This window comes from Elgaria multicarinata, chromosome 22, assembly GCF_023053635.1.
Source record: "Elgaria multicarinata webbii isolate HBS135686 ecotype San Diego chromosome 22, rElgMul1.1.pri, whole genome shotgun sequence".
Classification (NCBI taxonomy): domain Eukaryota; kingdom Metazoa; phylum Chordata; class Lepidosauria; order Squamata; family Anguidae; genus Elgaria; species Elgaria multicarinata.
The window spans coordinates 2,953,542-2,976,120 of record NC_086192.1 but is presented as its reverse complement, the minus strand read 5'-3'; the positions used below and the strand labels follow the sequence as shown (position 1 = coordinate 2,976,120).

At 46.5% G+C, this 22,579-nt stretch overlaps 1 protein-coding gene across 1 annotated transcript; it reads right to left on the bottom strand.

Annotated features, from left to right (window-relative positions):
* Nucleotides 1–257: 257 nt before the first annotated feature.
* Nucleotides 258–21,602, bottom strand: P2RX5 (purinergic receptor P2X 5). The gene is made up of 12 exons (XM_063146726.1): nt 21,447–21,602; nt 14,011–14,161; nt 12,269–12,340; nt 10,806–10,881; nt 10,256–10,352; nt 9,125–9,205; nt 6,944–7,082; nt 6,050–6,186; nt 4,141–4,234; nt 3,461–3,526; nt 2,312–2,394; nt 258–1,372 (listed from the first exon to the last, which is right to left on the bottom strand). The coding sequence occupies exons 1-12, from the start codon at nt 21,581–21,583 to the stop codon at nt 1,276–1,278; spliced, it is 1,230 nt and encodes a 409-aa protein (XP_063002796.1). The 5' UTR covers nt 21,584–21,602; the 3' UTR covers nt 258–1,275.
* Nucleotides 21,603–22,579: the final 977 nt, after the last annotated feature.

The following is a 22,579-nucleotide window of genomic DNA, read 5'->3' as shown; positions in this document are numbered from 1 at the left end:
CACTCTAAATACACTCCACTCATTATAACGACAGGAAATTCGTTAGTCACTAAGAAAAAAAAGTATGTAAGTGGTTTTCTACTTCCATTACGCAATCTGTGACTTCATACAAAAATGGCCAGAGATAATTGTCTTAATAAAGAGAGAGAGATTATCCATAATCAAGAGAAGCAAACCTCCCAACAATCTGTTAGTCAAAAGTTTCCCGACTCTTGCGAAACACAAGGTAGATGTAAACGAGGAACATCTCTTTTGAAATGGCCTAGAGCATGTTCAGCCAGATCGACGGGTATGTTTGTGTGACTCTGTTCTTAGCATCACGGCGTATTTGCTCCGTCTTTGGAAATCTCAGCTGCACCTACTGGTTTATCACATTACACGGGACTAATCTGTACGGCTCGTGGTTTTAACACTCAGCAGTGAGAACAGATCCATCACACTTGCACCAATAGTAGAGTAACTAATCTATTGCCAACCACACCCTGGCTTTATGATTCCTAAAGGTGCAACAGTCAGGATTGAGCCTGACGTCGTTGTGTACGTCTCTTCTTTCATTCCATGGAGTTGCCGTCCCTACGGGGAAGTTGTGAAATGTTTATGAGCCCATAAAGTGTCCTAAACCGAAAGACCTGTGGATGGAATCTGAGATCAGCCCTCCCTCTGAAGTGGAAAATAATTGACTACAGGAGTTCGTTTGGGGCAGTCTGGTTGAAAACAGGTGAATGGGTTTGCAGGATGGAATGCAAGATGAATTAGAAGGATGAAAGCATCTGGATGAAATCTTAATTAACCCACCGAGTTCTTCCAGAAATATTTACAGACGTTTTGTCAGTTGGGCCGAAGGAAGTGTCCTCATCATCCTGTCCATTGAGGACAAAGGCCAGCTGAGCCCACAAATAATAAATAACCCTTTGGTCTGTTGTGAGTTTCTCAGGACAAAATGGATGGACCATGGCACATTCAAGATGGCTACCCTGTTGCTTACATGGATAGTCTTGCTTCTGTATCTCCATCACGCAGAGACAAGTATGTGCATTGTTTGGGCGTGTGGTTCGATTTTTATTTGTTTTTTAAAGTGAAATCCTGTATTGAGCGATGTGGATTTCCTCGGCTCAGGGTATGGCAGAATGTCTCCTGGAAAATAAGGCCTTGAGGGGCTGAAAGGGCTGAAACGAACCACTTCTCTCCTGGGATTGACCATCTTCCCATGAGGGCCGTGGTGGCTCAGATGGCTTATTCCTCGTGGAGCGTGGTTTCCAATCAACATCCTCAGGGTTAGGTCTCGATGGTTTGCAGTTGTCTCAGCTGGTCCAGCCTGGACAGAGAGTCGCTACTCTGATTCCCGTTGATGGTACTTTCCGGTAAAGGTTTCCTGGAGAAATAAGCAAAGCCGTGAAAGTGTCAGAAAACATTGGCAGTAGATTTCCCTAGAGGAAAGGAGGATCATACAAGCCCGATTGTCATCAAAGACTCTGCTCTGAGGGAAATCACATGCTCGGGGTGATGTGACTTGTAGTCCAAACACTTTGGAGGCACCAGGTTGGGGAAGGTTGAGGTAAACAAACCAAGAAGGGGGATAGCTTTGCGTGTTGTCCAAACCTGGGATGATGGTTAATTGTGCCTAAACAAGCCAGGATTCACAAGCTAACAAGGAACCCTGGCTTAATGCTGGCTTACATCTCTGCACTAGCATGTAGTGCATTCACATCATGGTTGTTAAAACGCATTCCCAGATATATCATTAATTTTAAGCTGCTTCTATGCCACTTGACATCCCAGGCTCTTCAAGCGGTTCATATAAAAACACGTACGACACAACAGAAAAACCAGTATAAACAGAGTATTAAATAATAAGTACCTTTGATTACAACAAAAGTAATTTCATGGTTGATTACAAGTCAGGGAAGGCCTGAGTTAACAAATGAGGGATGGATGAGAAATTTGTTTCATGTGAGCATGCCTCTGCATGTTGCTGAGACAACAGCCCTGTCTTAGTGAACTCCAGCCATAGATGTGTCCAGGGTCCTCCCAGACCCTGCTTAGTATGTTGCCGTCTTTGACCGCTTCATCGGATTTGACTATCCCTCACTCTTCACCTCAGCCTTCCCCTGGGAACCTTGAGCTGAGCCAGACAGGACAGCTGTGTTCTTTAGAATCCATACCACAAGTCTCCCACAATGCACCAGGGTTCTAGAGGAAGCATTTAGGAGTTCCACAATAGAGAATTCCATGAGGAAAGAATTCCTCACTGGCAAAAGCTCAAAAACCACCACCACAGAGTGGTCCAGCATCACATCCAAAGGTGACATACCTCACTTCTTCGTATTTTTTGCCTCGGTAAAAATTGCTCTTCTGGAGGAGATACAGCAGCACCAAGTCACAGAAGAAAGCACCCTACAAATATGAACAATACACTATTGATACAGAATCATTACACAATAATAATAATAATAATAATAATAATAATAATAATAATAATAATAGCCTTCTCCCTTATCAATCTGTCATCACTGATGACATCCCTTATCAATCACTGAGGTCATCAGAAGGCCAGTTCCTGGTGGTTCCACATGGACCTATAGCCCAGAGTCTACCTGGAGTAGAGCCTTCAGTGTATTGGCCCCTTTTCTTTTATGGAACTCCCTGCCTCTGGAGGTCACTGTGTTCCAACACTGTGTTATTTTCATCAGGCGCCCAAAACGTCTTTATTCCAAGAAGCCTTCCTCGATTGGCCAGCCACAGTTTTTATCAGCATTCTGTCTTGAAAAACTTTGAATGTGGCGTTTTACTTTTTCATCGTCTTTTATTGCTCACTACTCTAGAATCTGTTCAGATGTGAAGCGGTATATATGGGTGGTTAATGAATAAATAAAGGTGGATGTTGTCTCAGCAGGGAGCAAAAGCCAGGTGAAGCTTTGTGTAGGCTGACGAGACCTGTCATGCGGTCAGTGCCAACCTTCCCGGAGAAGCTGAGTGGATTGTTGAAGGGTCCGCACCTGATTTTGTAGCCTGAGACTCCTATGAGGCTGGAGACTCTGACAGGGACTCATCACCTGAGCCAGAGGACAATGGCAAGGCTGTGTCCTCTGGTCGGGAGGGCCCCAAATAAGGCCCTGACTGTCCTACCCCCGAAGGAGTAGCCTGTGCCTCATCCTCATCAGAATCTTCAGCTAAACACTGGAAGGCCCAAGGAGTGGAGGTCATGATACCACGGATCCCCAACCTGCGCCTTCCAGAAGTTATGGACTATGACTCCCACCATTCTTGGTGGGGTTTGATGGGAGTTGAAGTCCAAAACATCTTGCAGGAATCAGGATAGGGAGAGGCTATTATATCGAACCACACTGTAATCCCAAATGTGATGAAGTGCAGTACACATAAATCTTTTAAGTAAGTAAGTAAATCAATACTCGCTGGATCAAGGCACAAATCCCTTGTCTCCATCCAGACTGCCACTTACCGCACCCATCAGAGCAAGGCCCGATCCCACGTTGATGACCGTTGGGATGATGTTGAATTTCCCCGCCTGAAAGAAAACGGGTAGGAAGGCGGAAGTCAAGACGTGCGCTTCAGATTCCAAACCAGAAGCCCAAACCCTTTCAGTTCAATGACTTGACGCCCGAGTCAGTCTTGTTTCGGGCTGTTCCATCCAACACCACCCTCGCTTCTCTCTCTTGTTTTAAGCCGCAGCTGTTGAGCTATTTCCAGCCCAGGGACCAAATTCCACTTCCAGGAAGCTCTTGGGGGCACCTTCTGGAAGTGGGCAGGGCCAGAGCCAAAAGAGGTGGAGCCAAGACACCCCAAATCCCAGCCTACTTTAGCTTCAAGCTCTTTCTGCTAATAACTAAGCCTTAGGAGAAGTGCTTTGCACTTCTGGAGAAAGGGAGCATGGCCCTCTGAGATTCGGCACCCGTGGCGACCTCTGACTTTTTTTGAACTGGAAGACGCCAGGGATCGAAGCTGGGACCATTTGCATGCCAAGCAAAACTCCCTGACTGGCCTAGAGGCAAATATCTTGCCCGCATTTTGAAAAAGCAAAGCCCCAGGGCTCAGGTACAAATCAGGTACGCTTTGCGCTTCCCGAAGAGCGCGTGGTGCAAGCTCGACCATACACATCTCCCTCCGCCTCACGCGCATCACCTTGCCGTTCACCATCACATCGAAGCGGATCCCGTAGGCTTTGATCAGGGTGCGTAAATCCACGCCGGCTGCGTCCCGGTAATACTTGGCAAATCTGAAAACCGGAAAGACACATCGAAGGGGTCTTTATTTCTTCTTCTAATTCCAAACATCAGCCTTTCTAGAGTCGAGCAGCGTCCCCGGTTAGGGTTATCAAATTAGCCTCCATTTGCCTAGGAGCAGGCTGGAGGAAGCCCTTGTATCTGTTGTTTTAGGCAATATCTTAGAAGAGGCATTTTTCTTCCTCCAGTGCGGTAGAAAAGATTCTTTATCTTTCAGAATCATTTTATTGTATTATTTTATCGTTAATTTATTACCCATGAATTAATAAAAAAAGAAAAGCGAGGACGCTTCTTCAACAGTATCTGTCGAGAGCATCGTTGAGATGTCCTTGGGTTAAAAATAAATTATTATTATTATTTTTAAATGTATTAATTATGGAGTCGTAGTGTTTTAATCGAAATTGTAGCTGTTTTAAATTTTGTATATTTTAATCTTTTTTATCTTGTTGTAATCTTGAATCTTTTTTTAAAACAATCATGACTAAGAAATCCCCATCATCATCTTGTATATTTTAATTTTTTAAAATTTCGTTGTAATCTTGTTGCCTTGAATCTTTTTTAAAGAGAAAGGCAACTGAGAAATCAAATTATTTTTATTGGTTTGCATGTTTTAATCTTTTAATCTTGTTGTAAACTTGTTGCCTTGTTATTGTTGTTGTTGTTTTTAAAGAAAAAGGCGAGTGAGAAATCCAAAAATAGTAATAATGATGGTGGTGGTGGTGATAGGAGGAGGGTGTTTTAATCCATTGTTCTGATTGATTCATCAATTAATGCCACAGCCCTCTACCCACTTACCCAGGAATAAGCTCTGTTGAACTCAAGGTGACTTACTTCTGAGTAGGCATATATGAGATTGCACCCCATGGGGAAAACTCCATCGAGCGCAGTGGGGCTTGACTGTCAGGTTGTGGTTCATCAGGCTGCGTTTGCAAAGGCCGCAAGCCCTGCCTGTTTCCACACATCCCAAAACCGTCCCGGGATGCGCTGTGGCGTTACACCCCACAAGTCAATTCCAAATGTATGTCTGCAGTTTGTAAGTCTGTGGTTTTTAGAATGTTGGCCTGAGTGGGCAGAGTTAGAAGGTCTTGGGAGGGGGGAGGAGGGATATATAAGGGAAGGACGGAGGGGATGGAGGGATCTTTTCAGAAAAACTTTTCAGGGGGGCTTGTTAGTTACTCTTAGAGTCTGTAGTGCTCTCTGTGTTTAGGGTACTTAAGTTCTGGGAAATTTGAGAGTCAGTGTAGTGAGTGGTGTCTTTAGAGTGTGGCGTGCACGTAGTGGATGTATATCAATCAATACTGATAATAAAGAAAGTTCAAGAGTGATTGTGTGAGAAAAAGGAAAGCGCGTATGTGAATGAGTGACAGGATTGTATGAAAGGTTTCAAAAAGGTTTTTAATTGTTTTATTTGAAACAAAGCTTGTGAACTTTTAAAAATAAATTTTGATTGTTTTGTTTTTAAACTACCACAAAAATCCCACGTGTCTGTTTGGCGTTTATCATCGTAAGTTTACACATTTAGCACCCACTCTGACAATCATTCACCTAAGCAAATATAACTCACAGCGCATTATTATATATATTAAAATCCTTCTCCATTTTAAACCCCTTTCTCCACATAGTTTGGAGGAAGGTGGGCTTTATCCCTCGCCTCAGGCGTATCAAGCGATGCTGCTTGGCTTGAGCAGGGAGTAGCCTCGGCCGGGTCTGGTGTTCAGAGCCTGTGTCGCCCCATAAGAAGTGGTGGCAGACGTGAGGTCTGGTGTTCAGAGCCTGTGTCGCCCCACGCGCCCTCCCTGGTCTGTTACCTGAAGTTGTACCCGGATGAGATGGATTTCTCCGCAAGCTTGTTATCCAGCCGGCTAAAAGAATAGTGAGGGTTGCATTCAGAGGGAGCTTTATCAAGGTCACAGTTCCACTCAATCTGAATTCCTATCACACCACCCTTGACGAAAGAGAGACAAGGTTTTCTTCAGCGGGGCGCTCTCGGTTGGAAGTTAGACAGCCCCCCCTTCCCCCGGACGGCACTTTGAATACCATCTGACCCACAAGACCAATCTTTGGCAACCCTGCACCTTCCACACATCCTGTCATCCAGTTGGCGGGGATGGTGGTGATGGGAATTGTAGTCCAAGGTGGAGGGTGTTGGGTTGGGGAAACCTGCACCCAGGTCTTCCAATTGGCTTGTGACAAAAGTGGCAAAAGACAAAATGCCGTTTGCACCCTCCCATTACAAAAAACCAAGTCCAGCAGCCAAATCTCACTTAAATGCTGGCAATGGGCTAACGTCCTCTGTTGCCGTGTCGGAGGGCTATGGGCTAGCTTAGCTGCTTAGGACTGGGGTGGCCAGAAGGTAAATCAGGGTCCACTGGTAAGATCTCTGGTTGAGTGGAGGTAAATGGCCGAAGAATTCTGACTCCCAATCATTCAACAGCTGCAGCAACATTAGACAGCCGAAATCAAAGGGGGTCGAATTTCTTTCCACTTGGGGACTGAATACCATTATAGAGACTCTCTCGGGGGCCGATGCACTGTAATTCAAAGCTCTAGCATTGTCTCCTGCGACCAACAGAGATTCTCTAGGGTCTCCAGCAAAGACGGGTCTCCCCGTATCACCAGCTACCTTTTGACTGAACCTAATGCGCTGGGGTCTCCCTGCAAAGGACATAGAGAGGGAGGAGAAAGACCCCTTTTTTTCATACCTCTGATGCCATTTCCTGAAAGTCACTCCCAGCCCACCGTACCAGGTCCCCCAGCGAGAATATGGGGCAGTACGGGTCGTCGGACCCGTAGCGGCATCTCTTCAGATAGGCATCATCTTTGGTGTCAAGGACGTTGGTTCTGCGTTGGAAGAAGCGACATTCAAGAAGTGGTTCATAGACAGACACCACGATCCCATGCCACACTATTCTCTAAACCAGGGGCACAGAACCTCTTTCAACCCTAGGGCCGGACAACATTCCGGAGAAGCTCTTGAAGGCCAGCTTCCAGTCATGGGTGTTATTTGGGGAGTTTTAAAATATTTAACAGTAAACCAGAAAGAAGAGAGGGGAACATGGCTGTTAAGGACATAAGAATTAACCTAGTAGATCGGAACAATATTCCCCCTATCCCACTCCCCTGTCTCTGATAATGGACAGCAAGATGACCCTGGGAAACTCACAAGCAGGGGATAAGGGAGCTATGATATCATTTGCCTCCAGCATTTGGTACTTAGGGGTATACTGCATTGGTAGAATCATAGAATAGTAGAGTTGGAAGGGGCCTATAAGGCCATCGAGTCCAACCCCCCGCTCAGTGCAAGAATCCACCTTAAAGCATCCCTGATGGATGGTTGTCCAGCTGCCTCTTGAAGGCCTCTAGGGTGGGAGAGCCCACAACCTCCCTAGGTAACTGGTTCCATTGTTGTACTGCTCTAACAGGAAGTTTTTCCTGATGTCCAGCCAGAATCTGACTTCCTGTAACTTCAGCCCATTATTCCGTGTCCTGCACTCTGGGTGGATCGAGAAGAGATCCTGGCCCTCCTCTGTGTGACAACCTTTCAAGTATTTGAAGAGTGCTCTCATGTTTCCCCTCAATCTTTTCTTCTCTAGGCTAAACATGCCCAGTTCTTTCAGTCTCTCTTCATAGGGCTTTGTTTCCAGATGTCCTACTTAATAATTAGCACAAAACAGGAGTCCATTACACTGATGATATGAATATAAACTGTGCAACTGGATAACTGAATTAGCTAAACATTTAATTCTTTATTGTCACAACACTTATAGTATACGTACGACCATAGAACGTTATAGAATTTTTTATATATGAAAAATCAAAGGTACTTATTTACTGTGAATATAATGCACAGATGATATATAATTGTCAAGCAACAATTGTATCTACAACGCTCAGGGAGAGAAAAGCGAGTAAGATATGAAGCACCGCACACAAACTAAATTTTCCTGTTACAGAGTGACTGATGAAGCAATGAAACGTGAATACAATCCGGAATAGTCGTTTCACTCTGCATAGTGTTTTTATAGCAAATATGTGCTTTACAAGAATATTTATTTGTTTTATTTCTTTATTTATTTTAGAATATTTATATACCGTTCCCCATTGAAAAATTATATGTCTCACTTTGTCAGTTTTTCACAGCAAACATGTTGCTTGACAATTATATATTGTCTGTGCATTCTATTCACAGTAAATAAGTACCATTGACTTTTCATATATAAAATAAGTACCTTTGATTTTTCATATATAAAAAATTCTATAACATTCTATGGTCATACTGTAAGTGTTGTGACAATAAAGACTTGTGTTTTGTGCGGGATCCTCTCTGTTGTTCTACTTCATAACAGCCATCAGCAATTTTCCAAGTGGGACCCGCAACAAATTGCAGTTCGGATTCCAGCTACTCCATTGCATTCCCCCATCGCTGTTTTCCGTATGTTTTAATTTTGTTGTAAATCCCCTAGAAAACAATGTAGTAGTAGTAATACTAATAATACATCGACAACAATTTTAATTTCACAGAACACTTTTGAGCTTCATTGGACTGTTTTGTGACACCCCCCCCAATAAGGTTTTTTCCTTCCCTAAAAGAAATAACCCCCCCCCCCGAGCCTGTTGACACCTCCGTGTTGCATGTGGGTGGGGCTGTTTTGGCTAAATAAAAAATGCCACTCATAGAACTGAGATCGAAATTAGCAGTGCTGACCATAATGGCTGATCGCTAGATCTCTCTAACAGCCCCCTATTATTATCGCAAGACCTCCTGCATGAAATTTGGCCACGCTTTCCCAAAACCTGCTCAGCCAAGCCATCACCCAAGTAGAAATCATCCCCTCGACCCAACCGCAAACAAAAATCAAAACTACGCCAGAACCGAGACTTACTTGGAGAATTTAAACTTGGGGAAGCAGATAGAGTTCTTGATGTAAACGGTGAAGTGTTCGGCATTTGCCAGAAGCGGTGTCCTACCGGGAAAAAATGCCTTGGATTAGTTTTGTTTCCATGGGGGGCTCTTTACAGTGCTGCTTTGGCTTCTCGTTCCTTCAAAAACCCGCAGTGGCGCAATCGTGGGGTGGGAATGGAAAATCACAAGGGCCGGAAGGAGCGTGGGCTGGCTGGCTGGAAAAGCCGCAGCGCTGGGAGCTATATTCGGCTCATTGAGCCTGCGACCTGCCTTCCTGCGACCTACTCTGGGCCTCGATCCACCCCCAGGATCGCCTCCAGCTTCAGCCCAAAGCAAAGCCACCGAAAATGGAGGAAAAAAGGTGGTGACCTAGAGCAAAGGAAGAAGTCGTGGCAAGTCAGCAGCTTTTAAAGTGCGCTGTTTCAGAGGGAAGCCCATGGTGGCTGTGAGTTGGCTGCTGCGTCGTATAAACAATGCCCGCCGCTGCGCTGCCACCACGGGGTAGGCGGCGCATATAAACAGTCCCCATGAGGCGTGGCAATAGATTAAAAATCTGGAGGAGGAAGAGGCAGGGGCAGAGAAGAAGAAGAAGAAGAAGAAGAAGAAGAAGAAGAAGAAGAAGAAGAAGAAGAAGAAGAAGAAGAAGAAGAAGACGACGACTAGAACCTGGGGTCATTCCATGAAGCTGATTGGTGGATGATTTAGGATAAAAGGAAGTACTTCTTTACACAGCACAGAGTTAAACTATGGAACTCACTACCACAAGATGTAGTGATGGCCACCCATTTGGATGGCTTTAAAAGGGGGTTGGATAAATTCCTGGAGGCAAAGGCTATCCATGGCTACTAGCCCTGATGGTTGTGTGCTATCTCCAGTATTCGAGGCAATAAGCCTGTGTGCACCAGTTGCTGGGGAACATGGGTGGGAGGGTGTGTTGCACCATGTCCTGCCTTGTTGGCCAACCAGCCTGGCCGATGGCTAGTTGGCCACTGTGTGAACAGAGTGCTGGACTAGATGGACCCTTGGTCTGATCCAGCATCAGGGTGCTTCTTAGGTTCAGAAGAAAAAGGAGGAGGAGGAGGAGGAGGAGGAGACAAGGATAGGAACCAACTTGGGTCTGCTTTTGTTCTCCACTGGACACCAAGCCAATATTTCGCACGTCCCGCTCATGTTGGTCCCGACTTTCACACAGAGGCCCGTCTTGACACCTGGGGAGGCAAACAGGATGATGTGCAAAACGTCAGGCAGCGCCGTAGCTTGTACTTTCCCTGGAATGGGGCGGGGGGGGAGATGGAGTAGCAGCGCGCGCCCCCCCCTCCTTGTTTTCTCTCGCATTGGAGAAAATGGGTGCACAAGAGGATGGAGGGCAGGCTGCGTACAGCTGGCAAAGAATTATTGGATGTTTTTCATCATTATAAAACAGTGACCTTGTATTTCTAAAATAAAATACTTGTTTCGATGATGATGATGATGGTGTTGATGATGATGGGATTGATCCTAGGGGAGTAGCTCACTTTGAGAGTTTTTCAATTCTTTGAGGAGATCCATGCTTTTTTTCTCTTAGGAGCAGAAGGACCCATTATGCACACACCCCAAAATCCATTTTTGTTACTAACTCGAGAACGGGCCTTTGGGGATATTTTGGAAAAGGCCTGACTTACCGTGGCCAGTGGCCACTTCTTCCCCAGAAGGACAGTCGCTGTTGCGGTAACACTGCGCATGTGGAATACCAGGATTCTGTTGTCGGGGGAGAAAGAATCCATTTAGATGTAACGCCAAACCATGGTTTGGTCAAGCCATGGTTGGTTACGGATTGATTTATTCCATTGATATCCCAGCTATCAGAGAGATGTCCTTGGGCAATTTACAATGAGAATAATTTAAAAACCCAAGCAACAACATTCCTGATGTCCAGCTGGACATCAGGAAAAACTTCTTGACTGTTAGAGCAGTACGACAATGGAATCAGGGTTACCTAAGGAGGTTGTGGGCTCTCCCACACTAGAGGCCTTCAAGAGGCAGCTGGACAACCATCTGTCAGGGATGCTTTAGGGTGGATTCCTGCATTGAGCAGGGGGTTGGACTCGATGGCCTTGTAGGCCCCTTCCAACTCTGCTATTCTATGATTCTATGATTCTATGAATAATGTTTTCAGCCAAGCCACAGTTGCACCGCTATGCCAAACCAGTTATATGGTTCGGCCAAACCACGGTTTAGTGTGGTGTGACTGAGCCTCTAGTTCACATGCTCCTTCTTTCTATTTATTTTGACATTTATATTCTACCCTTTCTCCGAGGAGCTTAAAATGGCACATTATTTCCCCACACACCCTCATTTTACCTTCACAACAACCCTGTGAGGTAGGTGAATCTGCATGGAGGTTGATTGCTGAGTTTCATGGCTGACTTGAATGCTAGCCTGACATTCTAACCCACCTGCCCTCAACCTGGTGTTCACCAGATCCTTTGGACTTCAACTCCCATGATCCTCCCCCAGCTGGCATGACCAATGGAAAGGGATGCTTGGAACTGTAGTCCAAAACATCTTGAAGTCACCAGGCCGGGGAAAGATACTCTGTAGTGTATATGTCAAACCCTTTTTCGGAAACCTTCAAACTTTGATCTGTCCGTATGTTTCCATTTTTGTAATTTATTTTTTGGGGGTATTTCTCCCCTTGCAGTGACAATTAAATTGCCTATGATCTCACCCTGCCTCGATTATTAATAATCATTCCATTAGCATTAACAAGCATCTTTATCCTGTTGGCTGGGAGGAAAGGCATTTGATTTTGGACTCTGACTCCAACAGCCACAGCCAGTGTGGCCAAGAGTCAGGTATGATGGGAGTTGGAGCCCAACAAGATCTGGAGGGCCATAGGTTCTTCGCCCAGTTTTACGGGAGGGAAACTGAGGCAGAGAGGACAATGGACGCAAAATAGCATTTTTGTATTGAACTCTCCACAAAGTATTCCTGCAGCAGTAGAGATGAGAAGTCTGATCTGAGGAGAGAGATGCATTGGAGGTGGGGTGGAGCTGCACCTGTTGAATTTTGTTCTATTGTGTTAAATCAGGGGTGCAGAATCTCTTTCATCTCGAGGGTGGGATTGCTTTGAGGAAGCTCTTACCTCAGGGCAGGTGCCCTGCTGTTGGTTTGGGGTGACGATCAGGTTGGTCATCACGAAGAAGACGCTCTCGCCCTGTGGAGGGGAGTGGGAAGGAATCGGAGAACGGTCATTTCAGGATATTTGCAAGAAAAAGTTGAGAACTAAAAGAAAGGAGGGGGGAAGGAAGGAAAAGGAGGAGGAGAGAGAGAGAGGAAGGAGAGAGAGAGGGAGGAAGAAAAGGAAGGTGGGGAAGAGAAAGAAAGAAAGCAAGGAGAGGTGGAAGGAAGGAAAAAAGAGAGAAAATGAATTAAGAGGAAGAAAAGAGGGAGAGAAAGAAAAGGAAGGAAGGAAGAGAGAGAGAGAGAGAGAAGGAAGGAAGGAAGGGAGGGAAAAAAGATTCAAAGGCTCAGTTCAGACCACACGTTTCTCAATGGTGGCTTTTGAATTCCACGGTGGAGTTTTTACTCCACTGTTGAGAAATGTGTTGTCTGGCGGGAAAACTCCAAGCAAGGGTGGAGTTTTTTGGGGGGAACGTTCCATGCGGAATATCCACGCTGTGCAGAGGAGAGTTCCTGCACAACCCTTGTGTTGCGTGTCATGTGGTGCGCTCCGTGGAGTTCTCTGTTGCGTTGTGTTGACTTTTCCCACTGGCTACACAGTTCCCTGGCAAGAGCGGCGAAAGGAGCAAGTGCCGCTCTAGGAGAGACGCCGGGATTGTGTGTTTTTTCACAGCAATGGCTGATGGGATACCATCAGGAGGCCCCGGGAAGGAGAGAGGGTGGAGGAACTGTCAATCAAATGTTGAATTGGCTTTTACTCAACTCCACGGGAGCCCGCAGTCACACAACAGCGAAGTTAGAACATGTTGTGTGAGGAGCAGTCTCCTAAAATCTCAACCATTGAGTGGAGTTTTCACAGTGCATTGACTAACGTGTTGTCTGAACTGAGCCACTCAAAGTCCTTTGCCTGGACAGATGCATCTGTCAGTTTCACTTTCTCCCACACTCAATTTTTTTTAAAAAAACCCTCAAGTTCTTTCCATCCCATTCATGGAGAAACTTGACAATTTTGGTAAGTTCAGTAAGGGGAAGCAGGGCCATTCACCCAGCCCTGCTGAAAAGCAGCTTATTTCCCCCCCCCCTTTCCCCTCCTCATCCCTTTTTCCTTGCGTGTCGTGACTTTTTAACCTTTTTGAACGGTTAAAAAGGTAGGGCAGAGACTGTCTTGTTTGATTGATTAAGCTGCCCCATGCACTTTTTCGACTAAGGAACAGAATAATAATAATAACTATTATTATTATTTAATTGAATAAATGCATTAAATGAAAAAGGGGTTCTCCACACGAGCGATTCATTGCACGCTCGTAATTGCTTGCTCAGGGAAGTTTGCGGGTACTTTTCATGACATCGATGGCCACCGATACCTCTCCCGCAGTTTCCAAGCGGGAATCCACCATTTTACAAAACCACAGAAATGCAGTAATAAATGGGAAATGCGTTACAAAGCCGCGCCATCTGCTGGTGGTAAAATGGAAGCCTACAGGAAGGAGGCGGCAAAAACAAGGTGGTGGTGGTTTTGAAGCGTGTGTATTGCGCCAACTCTTAAATCCGCGAAGACTCCGGAAGCCAAAGTCCCGGTAAGGCTGCGTTTTTTTCTGCAAAATGTGAAGAAGCGCAAAATGCACCCAGCCAACTTCTCGCCCGGTTGTACATTTAAAATCATCCAAAAGCATGAGAAGGAAAAGAACTCCGTAAAATTGGCACCTGAGGGGGGATGACATAGTCTACGACATCCCATATCCGCTCTCCCAGCTCCGAGGTGTTGGTGAAGGCAACGCCTTTCAGCTTGGTGATGACAGAACTCTGGATGGACGTGTCCACGTCTTGGTACCCTTTCTTGACCATGAACACCCACCTGAAACGGGCACAGAAGAGTAAGCAGTAGCAGATTTATTTATTTATTTATTTATTTATTACATTTTTATACCGCCCAATAGCCGAAGCTCTCTGGGCAGTTCACAAAAATTAAAACCATCATAAAACAACCAACATGTTAAAAGCACAAATACAAAATACAATATAAAAAGCACAACCAGGATAAAACCACGCAGCAAAATTGATATAAGGTTAAAATACAGAGTTAAAACAGTATAATTTAAATTTAAGTTAAAATTAAGTGTTAAAATACTGAGTGAATAAAAAGGTCTTCAGCTGGCGACGAAAGGAGTACAGTGTAGGCGCCAGGCGGACCTCTCTGGGGAGCTCATTCCACAACCGGGGTGCCACAGCGGAGAAAGCCCTCCTCCTAGTAGCCACCTGCCTCACTTCCTTTGGCAGGGGCTCACGGAGAAGGGCCCCTGAGGATGACCTTAGGGTCCAAGCAGTTCCATATGGGAGGAGGCGTTCCTTCAAATAACCTGGCCCCAAACCGTTTAGTGCTTTAAATATCAATACCAGCACTTTGAATCGGGCCCAGACCTGGACTGGCAGCCAATGAAGTTGTAAAAGGACTGGCGTAATGTGATCTCGCCAGATAAGGAAGAGGGGCAAAGTTTGTTTGTTTTCTGTGTGTGTGGGGGGGAACTTAGTATGAACTGATGAGAAACCCTCTAAAATCAATGATTCATTTGTTCTAGGACTCTGGCCAGACAACAAAAGTCATTTCTAGCCCCCGTGTTCAGTATATTATTGGGCTGTGCACAGAATCCCCTACCCGCTTCGGTTGGGATCTTCCAAATTGGCTCCCATCCGCCTCGGCCTGGATTCAATCCATTCCAGATTTGGAGCGAGATTCTGATGTCAGAATTATTTGGAGAACTGACAGGACTGGATGGATGGATAGCGCCCGAGACTCCCCCCACAGCCCCTTACCTGGACCTGCTGTGAGCACCTGCAACCGCCCCGGCCTCTTCTTAAAATAGCGACTCCCTTGAAGAGGCGCAGATGGCTGCAAGGACTCGCGACAGATCCAGGTAAGGAGCAGGGGGCTTGGATGGTGTGGGGTGCCGGATCAGTCCGAAGCACTCTGAAGCGCTTGAGTCTCAATCTGACCCGAATCAGTCCGAATCGTCCCATAGCCAGGCCAATTCAGTTCTGGCCTGATTTGGGCCAAATCAGCCCGCTTCGGCTCAGAATTTGGATCTAGACCCAAACTGGTGCACAGCCCTAGTATATTTTACCAGGCACGGGTTCGTTTCGGTAGGGGACTTGCTGCCAGAATATCCCCAAATCTAAAGATGGTGGCCAGCGGCACCTGAGCAACTGCTGGCATTTTCTTCTGGCCGCCTCCCTGGGACCAAGTTTCCACCTCTCTGGATGCCTCCTGGTTATTGCTGTTGATCACAATTCGATGTATTTTGAGATCGGTTTCGGCCGACGCTTTAATGTTTTGTTGCAATCTGCTCTCTTCCTCATTAGAGTTTATGGGATGTTAATGTGGTTTTGTGTTTTCCGGCTCTTGTGCAGTTTTTTCCCCTTCCTAAAAGGTTGAGATGGCTCTTCTAAGGCGTAATTACTTACAGCAGGAAGAGCTGTAAGCTACAATACAATGTTAGTCTTCCTATGATGGCCCGCCCCTTTTCCCTTTAGCTCCGCCCACCACTAGGGCACGATCCCTGAGAGCTTTTCTCAGAAATGGAGTAAGGCCCTTGGGGCTCAAAGAGTTTTTCCTTTTCAGCAGGCCCCTGAGGGTATGAGGGCCCTCAGCAAATGCCCCGTCGTGACAAGAAATCCCCTCAAATTGGGTCTGCTTCAGCTCTTAACCAGGACACCTGTCCTACGTCTTGCTTCTTCTCCCCAAAATAATAATAATAATAATAATAATAATAATAATAATAATAATTCTTACCTGCCTCTCCCTTTGGATCAAGGCGGGGAACAACATTAGAACAGGAATCAATACATCTTAAAAAATCATGATTTAACATTGATCTGGATAGGCCTGCCGGAAAAGGCTAGTCTTTAAAGCTGCCTTAAAATCACACATAGAGTTAATTTTACGAATCTCCTCCGGCAGGCCATTCCACAATCCGGGGGCGACAGAAGAAAAGGTCCTCTGGGAAACTGATGTCAGACTAGTTTTAGCTGACTGAAGTAAGTTCTCCCCAGAGGACCTGAGTGTGCGGGGCGGACTGTATGGGAGAAGGCGATCCCGCAGGTAACCGGGACCCAAACCATTTAGGGCTTTAAAGGTGATGACCAACACTTTGTACTTTGCCCGGAAACTAATTGGCAGCCTGTGGAGTGATTTTAATGTTGGAGTGATATGCTCACCCCTAGGTGTACCGGTGACCAACCTGGCTGCCATATTTTGAACTAGTTGAAGTTTCCGAACTAGGTACAATGGTAGCCCTATGTAGAGCGCATTGCAGAAGTCAAGCCTTGAGGTTACCAGCGCATGCACTACTGTCTTTAGGTCTTCCGACTCTAGGGAGGGGCGCAGCTGGCGTATCAGCCGAAGCTGATAGTAGGCACTCCTGGCCATCGCATCTATCTGGGCTGTCATTTGGAGCGACAAAATAATGGCACACAAGGCTATCGAGATACATGAAATTGTGTTGGAGAGCGACTCCATTTTTGGAGGGTGATTAGGGAGGGCAAACGCTCCTGCTGATTAAATAATAATAATAATAATAATAATAATAATAATAATAATAATGGAAATGCCTGATTCTGAAGGAGAAATGATGCAAACACAGCTACGACTTCAAAAACTAAAGATAAACCCAAGAGCGGAATTGGGCACCGCCTAAAACGTCACAAGGTGGCTTTTGAGTTTCTCAGCGCGTCCCATCTGTCTGGAGCTTAAAGGGACAAATTAAAGGTGACTTTGGAGGAGGGGACGTGGAGGGGAGTTAAATGTTGCTGAGCGTGGTGGTAAAAATAAATAAATGACCGGTGGGTGATTTGTGAGATGGAGCAGAGAAGATGTCATATGGAGTAATTGTAGGGATGCTGTCTTTGGAAGATTGAGGGAAGGGCTGTACCGCAGTGGTAGAGTCCTTGCCTTAGATGCCATCCTTGCCTTAGATGCATCCGTCATCTCCAGGGAGGTCTAGGAAAGACACCCCCCTTCTCTGAAATGGCACCCACAATCTGGAACCGCCCAGAGAGCTTCGGCTATTGGGCGGTATAAAAATGTAATAAATAAATAAATAAATAAATAAATATAAACCCTCCCTTGTGTGGCTCAGGAGGCAGAAAAAGCAACCTCCTTTAAATGCCTCCCCAAAACACATCCTTTACACAAAGACTTGTTTGTTTGTTTGTTTATTTATTCCTTGGGCTGCAAACGCGGCTGGATTTTTTTTTTATTTTTATGTTGGTTTCATCACTCAGTGTTTTTAAACGTCTAGAGATTTCTATTGGGTTTTGATTGGTTGTATTTTATGGATTGAATTGTGAACACAGAGGGGTTTTGGGTAGCTCATATTTGCTGCCTTGAATCCCAGTATTGAGAAAAAGGCAGGATACAAATAAATATTGCAATGATAATAATAATAACAACAACAACCTCAGCTATTTTGGGCAGTGCAAAAATGTAATCAATGAATAACTAAAACAGAAACAGCGCTGACAATACCAGGCTAGCTGGATGGCTTCCTCAATTCCTATTTCAATCAAGCTTTTACTCAGAACGATGAAGACTAGAATATTACTTTAATTTTAGGGGAAAGATCGTCGTTCAGAGACAGAGGCGCTTTGAGGCGGCCCTAACAAAGTCCGAATCACCCTGGATTTATTTTATTTTGGGAGGGGATGTAGCATACTTAAGTGTGGGCAGTGGCGATGCAAAAATAAAAATCCAGCAGGCCTACCCAGTTGAATTTTAAAACGTCTTAAAAGATTTTAGGACTTTAATAATATATTGGTTTTATGTTTTTGTATTTAATGTTGTCCCCCGCCTCAATCCAGAGGGAGAGGTGGATAAGAAATAAAATAATAATAATAATAATAATAATAATAATAATAATAATAATAATAATTTTGTGGGCTATCGCATTTACATCAATCTGCTGCTTTTCAGGCATGGGTTCAATCTGAAAGAAAAGGGGTCAGATTCACTACAAGGCAGCTACTGATACTCCCAAGGCTAGGGACAAAGGAGGAACCACGATCAAAAATCCAGCCAGAAATATTTCTCCCCTTGTTTCTTGCCATTCTAAGGAGGAGCAGATCCTGCCGGCACTCTGACGTACCCATTTTCCAGCCGGGGAACACTGAGGCTCAGGCGGACACAACTCGCCCGCGTCTCTCTCGCTTTTAATTTTTTAATTTCAAATATTTCCCGGCCGCCTATCAGGGCAGAAGGCCCCCATCCCACCACACCCCAAGGCGGCATGTGCACATGAAACCGATGCGATATTAAGAGCGATAAAACGCAATGAAAGAGGAAGACGACAATAAAATCCAGAAGGAAAGCAACACTGGTTGTACAAGTGGGGGTCAGAAACTGCAAGATTCCGAAACCCTCTTCGGCTACAAAATCCGTGTATGGCAGCCGAGTCGAACGAGAGGAGGTCCTTGCACAAAAGGAGCCTTCCCCAACCCGGGGCCCACCGGATGTGTTGGACACCCATCATCCCCAGCATGGCCGGGGACCATGGGAGTTGCATTCCAAGCCAGCCAGAGGACGGCAGGATGGGGAATGCCTCCGTCAAAGCATCCTCAGCGCACGAAGAGACCGTGAGCGCAAGGCGAGGGAGAAGCTGCACAAATCCAGCACTGCAAGGGCTGCTGCGTTTTTTGTACAGAGCACGGGGCCTGTGCGGAAGAGAAGAAGTCGGATGCAGGATGCAGATGTGGGAACGTCCCTCCCTGCACTCCCATTACGACTTCACGGTACACTTTGTCCTTTTTACAGACCAGATCTGGAGTACTGTATTATTATTATAACATCTTTATTAAGAACATACGGGCATCCATGCTGGATCAGACCAAGGGCCCATCTCGTCCAGCACTCTGTTCACACAGGGGCCCACCAGCTGCTGACCCAGAAGCAGGACAAGAGTGCAAAAGCACCCTCCCACCCATGTTCCCCAGCAGCCGGTGCACACAGGCTTACTGTCTCTGCTACTGGAGGGAGCACATAGCCATCAGCGCTTAGTAGCCATGGATAGCCTCCTCCTCCAGGAATTTATCCAACCCGCTCTTAAAGCCATCCAAACCGGTGGCCGCCGTTTCATCTTGTGGAAGCGAGTTCCATAGTTTAACTGCACTGGGTAAAGAAGTCCTTCTTTGATTTGTCCTGAATCTCCCACCAATCAGCTTTGTAGGGTGGCCCTGGGTTTAAGGATTATGCAACAGGGAGGTAGTTTCCTCTCTTTCCACCTTCTCCACACCAGGCTTCATTTTGCACACCTCTATCCTGTCTCCCCTCAGCCTCCTTTTCTCCAAGCTAAACCGTCCCAGCTGTTGTCACCTTCCCCCCGAGGGGAGATGCTCCAGCCCCTGGGTCACTTGAGTTGTCCTTTTCTGCCTTTTTGCTTTTTCCAACTCTACAAGATTTTTTTTGGGGGGGGTTATTTATTATTATTATTATTATTATTATTATTATTATTATTATTATTATTATTATTATCTTAAAGGCACCCAAACTCCAGGTGTCCTCCTTCCTTTATCGTCCCCAGCGCCTGATCTTTCTTGTCTTTCTCAGCCCTCCCTGGAGAGGTGGGGATTGAATCCAGGAAGTTCTCCCTGCAAGCGGGGCCTTGATCACCGAGCGACGGGACCTCCCTATAAACGCCGTAGCCCACAAAACAGCATGGCCTCTGCCCACATGTAAGAATGCCACATCCCCCCAAATCCAGATGGATTCAGCCTTTCTGAAACCAGATCGAAGGGGCTCTGCCCTGAACTAGGACCTTTGCTCTAAAGCTAAAGTAAGTTTCTAGTCCTTAAGAGTTCAGAATAAAGGGGTGATTGAAATAAGAACACAGGAAGCTGCTTCATATTGAGCCAGGCCCTGGATCCATCAATCCCAGTATTATCGACACAGACTGGGAAAAATACTCCCAGTTTTCAAGCAGTTTTTCCAGCCCTACCCGGAGATGTCGCGATTTGAATCCGGGACCTTTGCATGCAAAGCAGGGACTCTGAACATTTACTTGTGGCTCCACGTGGCTACTAGCCCATGACACCCGTGGCCCTCCGTGAACTGACAAAAATGGAGGAGGCACCAGATTTGTCGGTGGCGATTAACCACAGCGGCTAAAATAGAACCTCCAGGCTTGAGCGCAGACTACCTTTGAGCACCCATCATGAAAGGACTATTACATGGAACAGGTGCGGCAAGCAAAACCCAATCCTTGCCAGTTATGAAGGGGGGGGGGGAATGAATGTCATTTGGGAACCCAGGGAACCAGGAACAAGAGCAGCTTTTACCGAGACGTTCCCTTGCACATGGGTGGCACCCTTCCCCCACCCCGCAGGGAATCACCCCAGGGTGCAATGAGGCATGGACACATCAGCAGGCAAATCAGCCATTTGGGACCAGGAATCTTTTAAGAGGACAGCAGGTGAACCGATTCAGTGAGTCAGCCATGAAAACCGGCATCTTTGGGCATTATGCCAAGGCCTTAGCATCCCTGGGGGGCACCACCGCAGGCTCTCTCCCTACTGGCATGGGGGGGGGGCAAGTGACACCTCGCCAAGAGCCCCCCCGAAACTTGGGGGCTGGCCCTGAATGCCCGGAGAACACCAGTCCCTCGGAGGCTCCAACCGACAGACCGTCGGGCGACCCACAAGCACAGGGCAGGTAAAAAAATAAAACACCCAAAATGAGCACACTAAGAGAAATTACCACCGTCCCCCACCCCCACCCCAAACGAATAAGAACATCTGACGTATACTGATGGATGAGACCGTCAGGGTGATGCGGTCCTGGTCCGGCATCCGGATTTTGAACAGCGGCCAGCCGGTTCTCACAAGCAAGGTATGAAGCGCAGGAGGTCACAGGTTCGAGGCAGGAGCTAGGAAAGGCGTTCTCCCCCACCTCTACCTGAGTCCCCGGAGTGCTCTCGGGGTACCCGGAGAGATCCGGTATTAGATCCTACTTCGGATGCTCCTACACTCTACCTAGCTCATCTCAGATCCAGCGCCGCGAATCTGCGTGGCTGGCAGGAGCCGAGAAAGAATATCAGCCGTGCCGGGGGAAGGACGGAGCTGCCCGTCCCTCGGTGCCCACCCCGGGGATCTCTTACCCCACAATGTACGCCAGGATGGACAGCTGGACCACACGGTACAGGACCCCCACTTTCTTGTTCTTAGCGATGACATATTTTTCGGTCTTATAATCGAACAGCGACGACCACAGTGCCTTCCACGCAATCTGTCCCATGCTCCCGGCTTGCTGGGCATCAGAGGCGCATCTGGAAGAGGAGGAGGAGGAGGAGGAGGAGGGAGGATGGGGAATATATATATATATATATATATATATATATATATATATATATATATGAAATGACAGCCCTGCACAGGGGAAGGGGGGAATCAGCCCCTCGTGCCCAGCGTTGAAAGCTGAAATGTCAGCCGGTGTTCCCAAGCGGATGGCTCCTTCTGCCTGCCGGCTGTGTTGCTTCTCAGGCAGAAGGCAGAAGGCAGAAGCCTCTCTGGAGCAAAACACTGCAGCATCCGCAGCCACTGAGGTTCCCGGGTTGGTTCTGTGAAGGTATGTGGAGCGTCTACTTTGCTGAGCATCCGGCCGGGCACTGGAATCTCTCGGCTGAGTCAGAGGGCTTTAAACTCTCTACGGCTGCAGTGATGCACCGTGGGGACTCGAGCAGAGGAAGAATCGAGCACACCAGCACCAAGCATGCGCACACAAACACATGCACACAAGCACACAGGTATATAGAAACACACACACACACAAACACACACAGAGATATACACAAGCACAGAGACACACACAAATCCACAAGCATGAACACATAAACACACAAATCCACACAAACACAATGGCATACACACACAGGCATATACAAACACAGAAACACACACAGAGATATACACAAGCACAGAGACACACACAAATCCACAGTATACACAAACACACAAGCATTCACACACAAATACACACAAACACAATGCCATACACAAACACACACACACACACACACACGTGTTCACATGCAAACCTACAAATACATACACATGTATACACAAACACACACACACACACAGGCATATACAAAGACACAGACACACACACAGAGAAAGAGAAACACACACAGAGATATGCACAAGCACAGAGACACACACAAACCCACAAGCATGAACACATAAACACACAAATACACACAAACACAATGGCATACACACACAGGCATATACA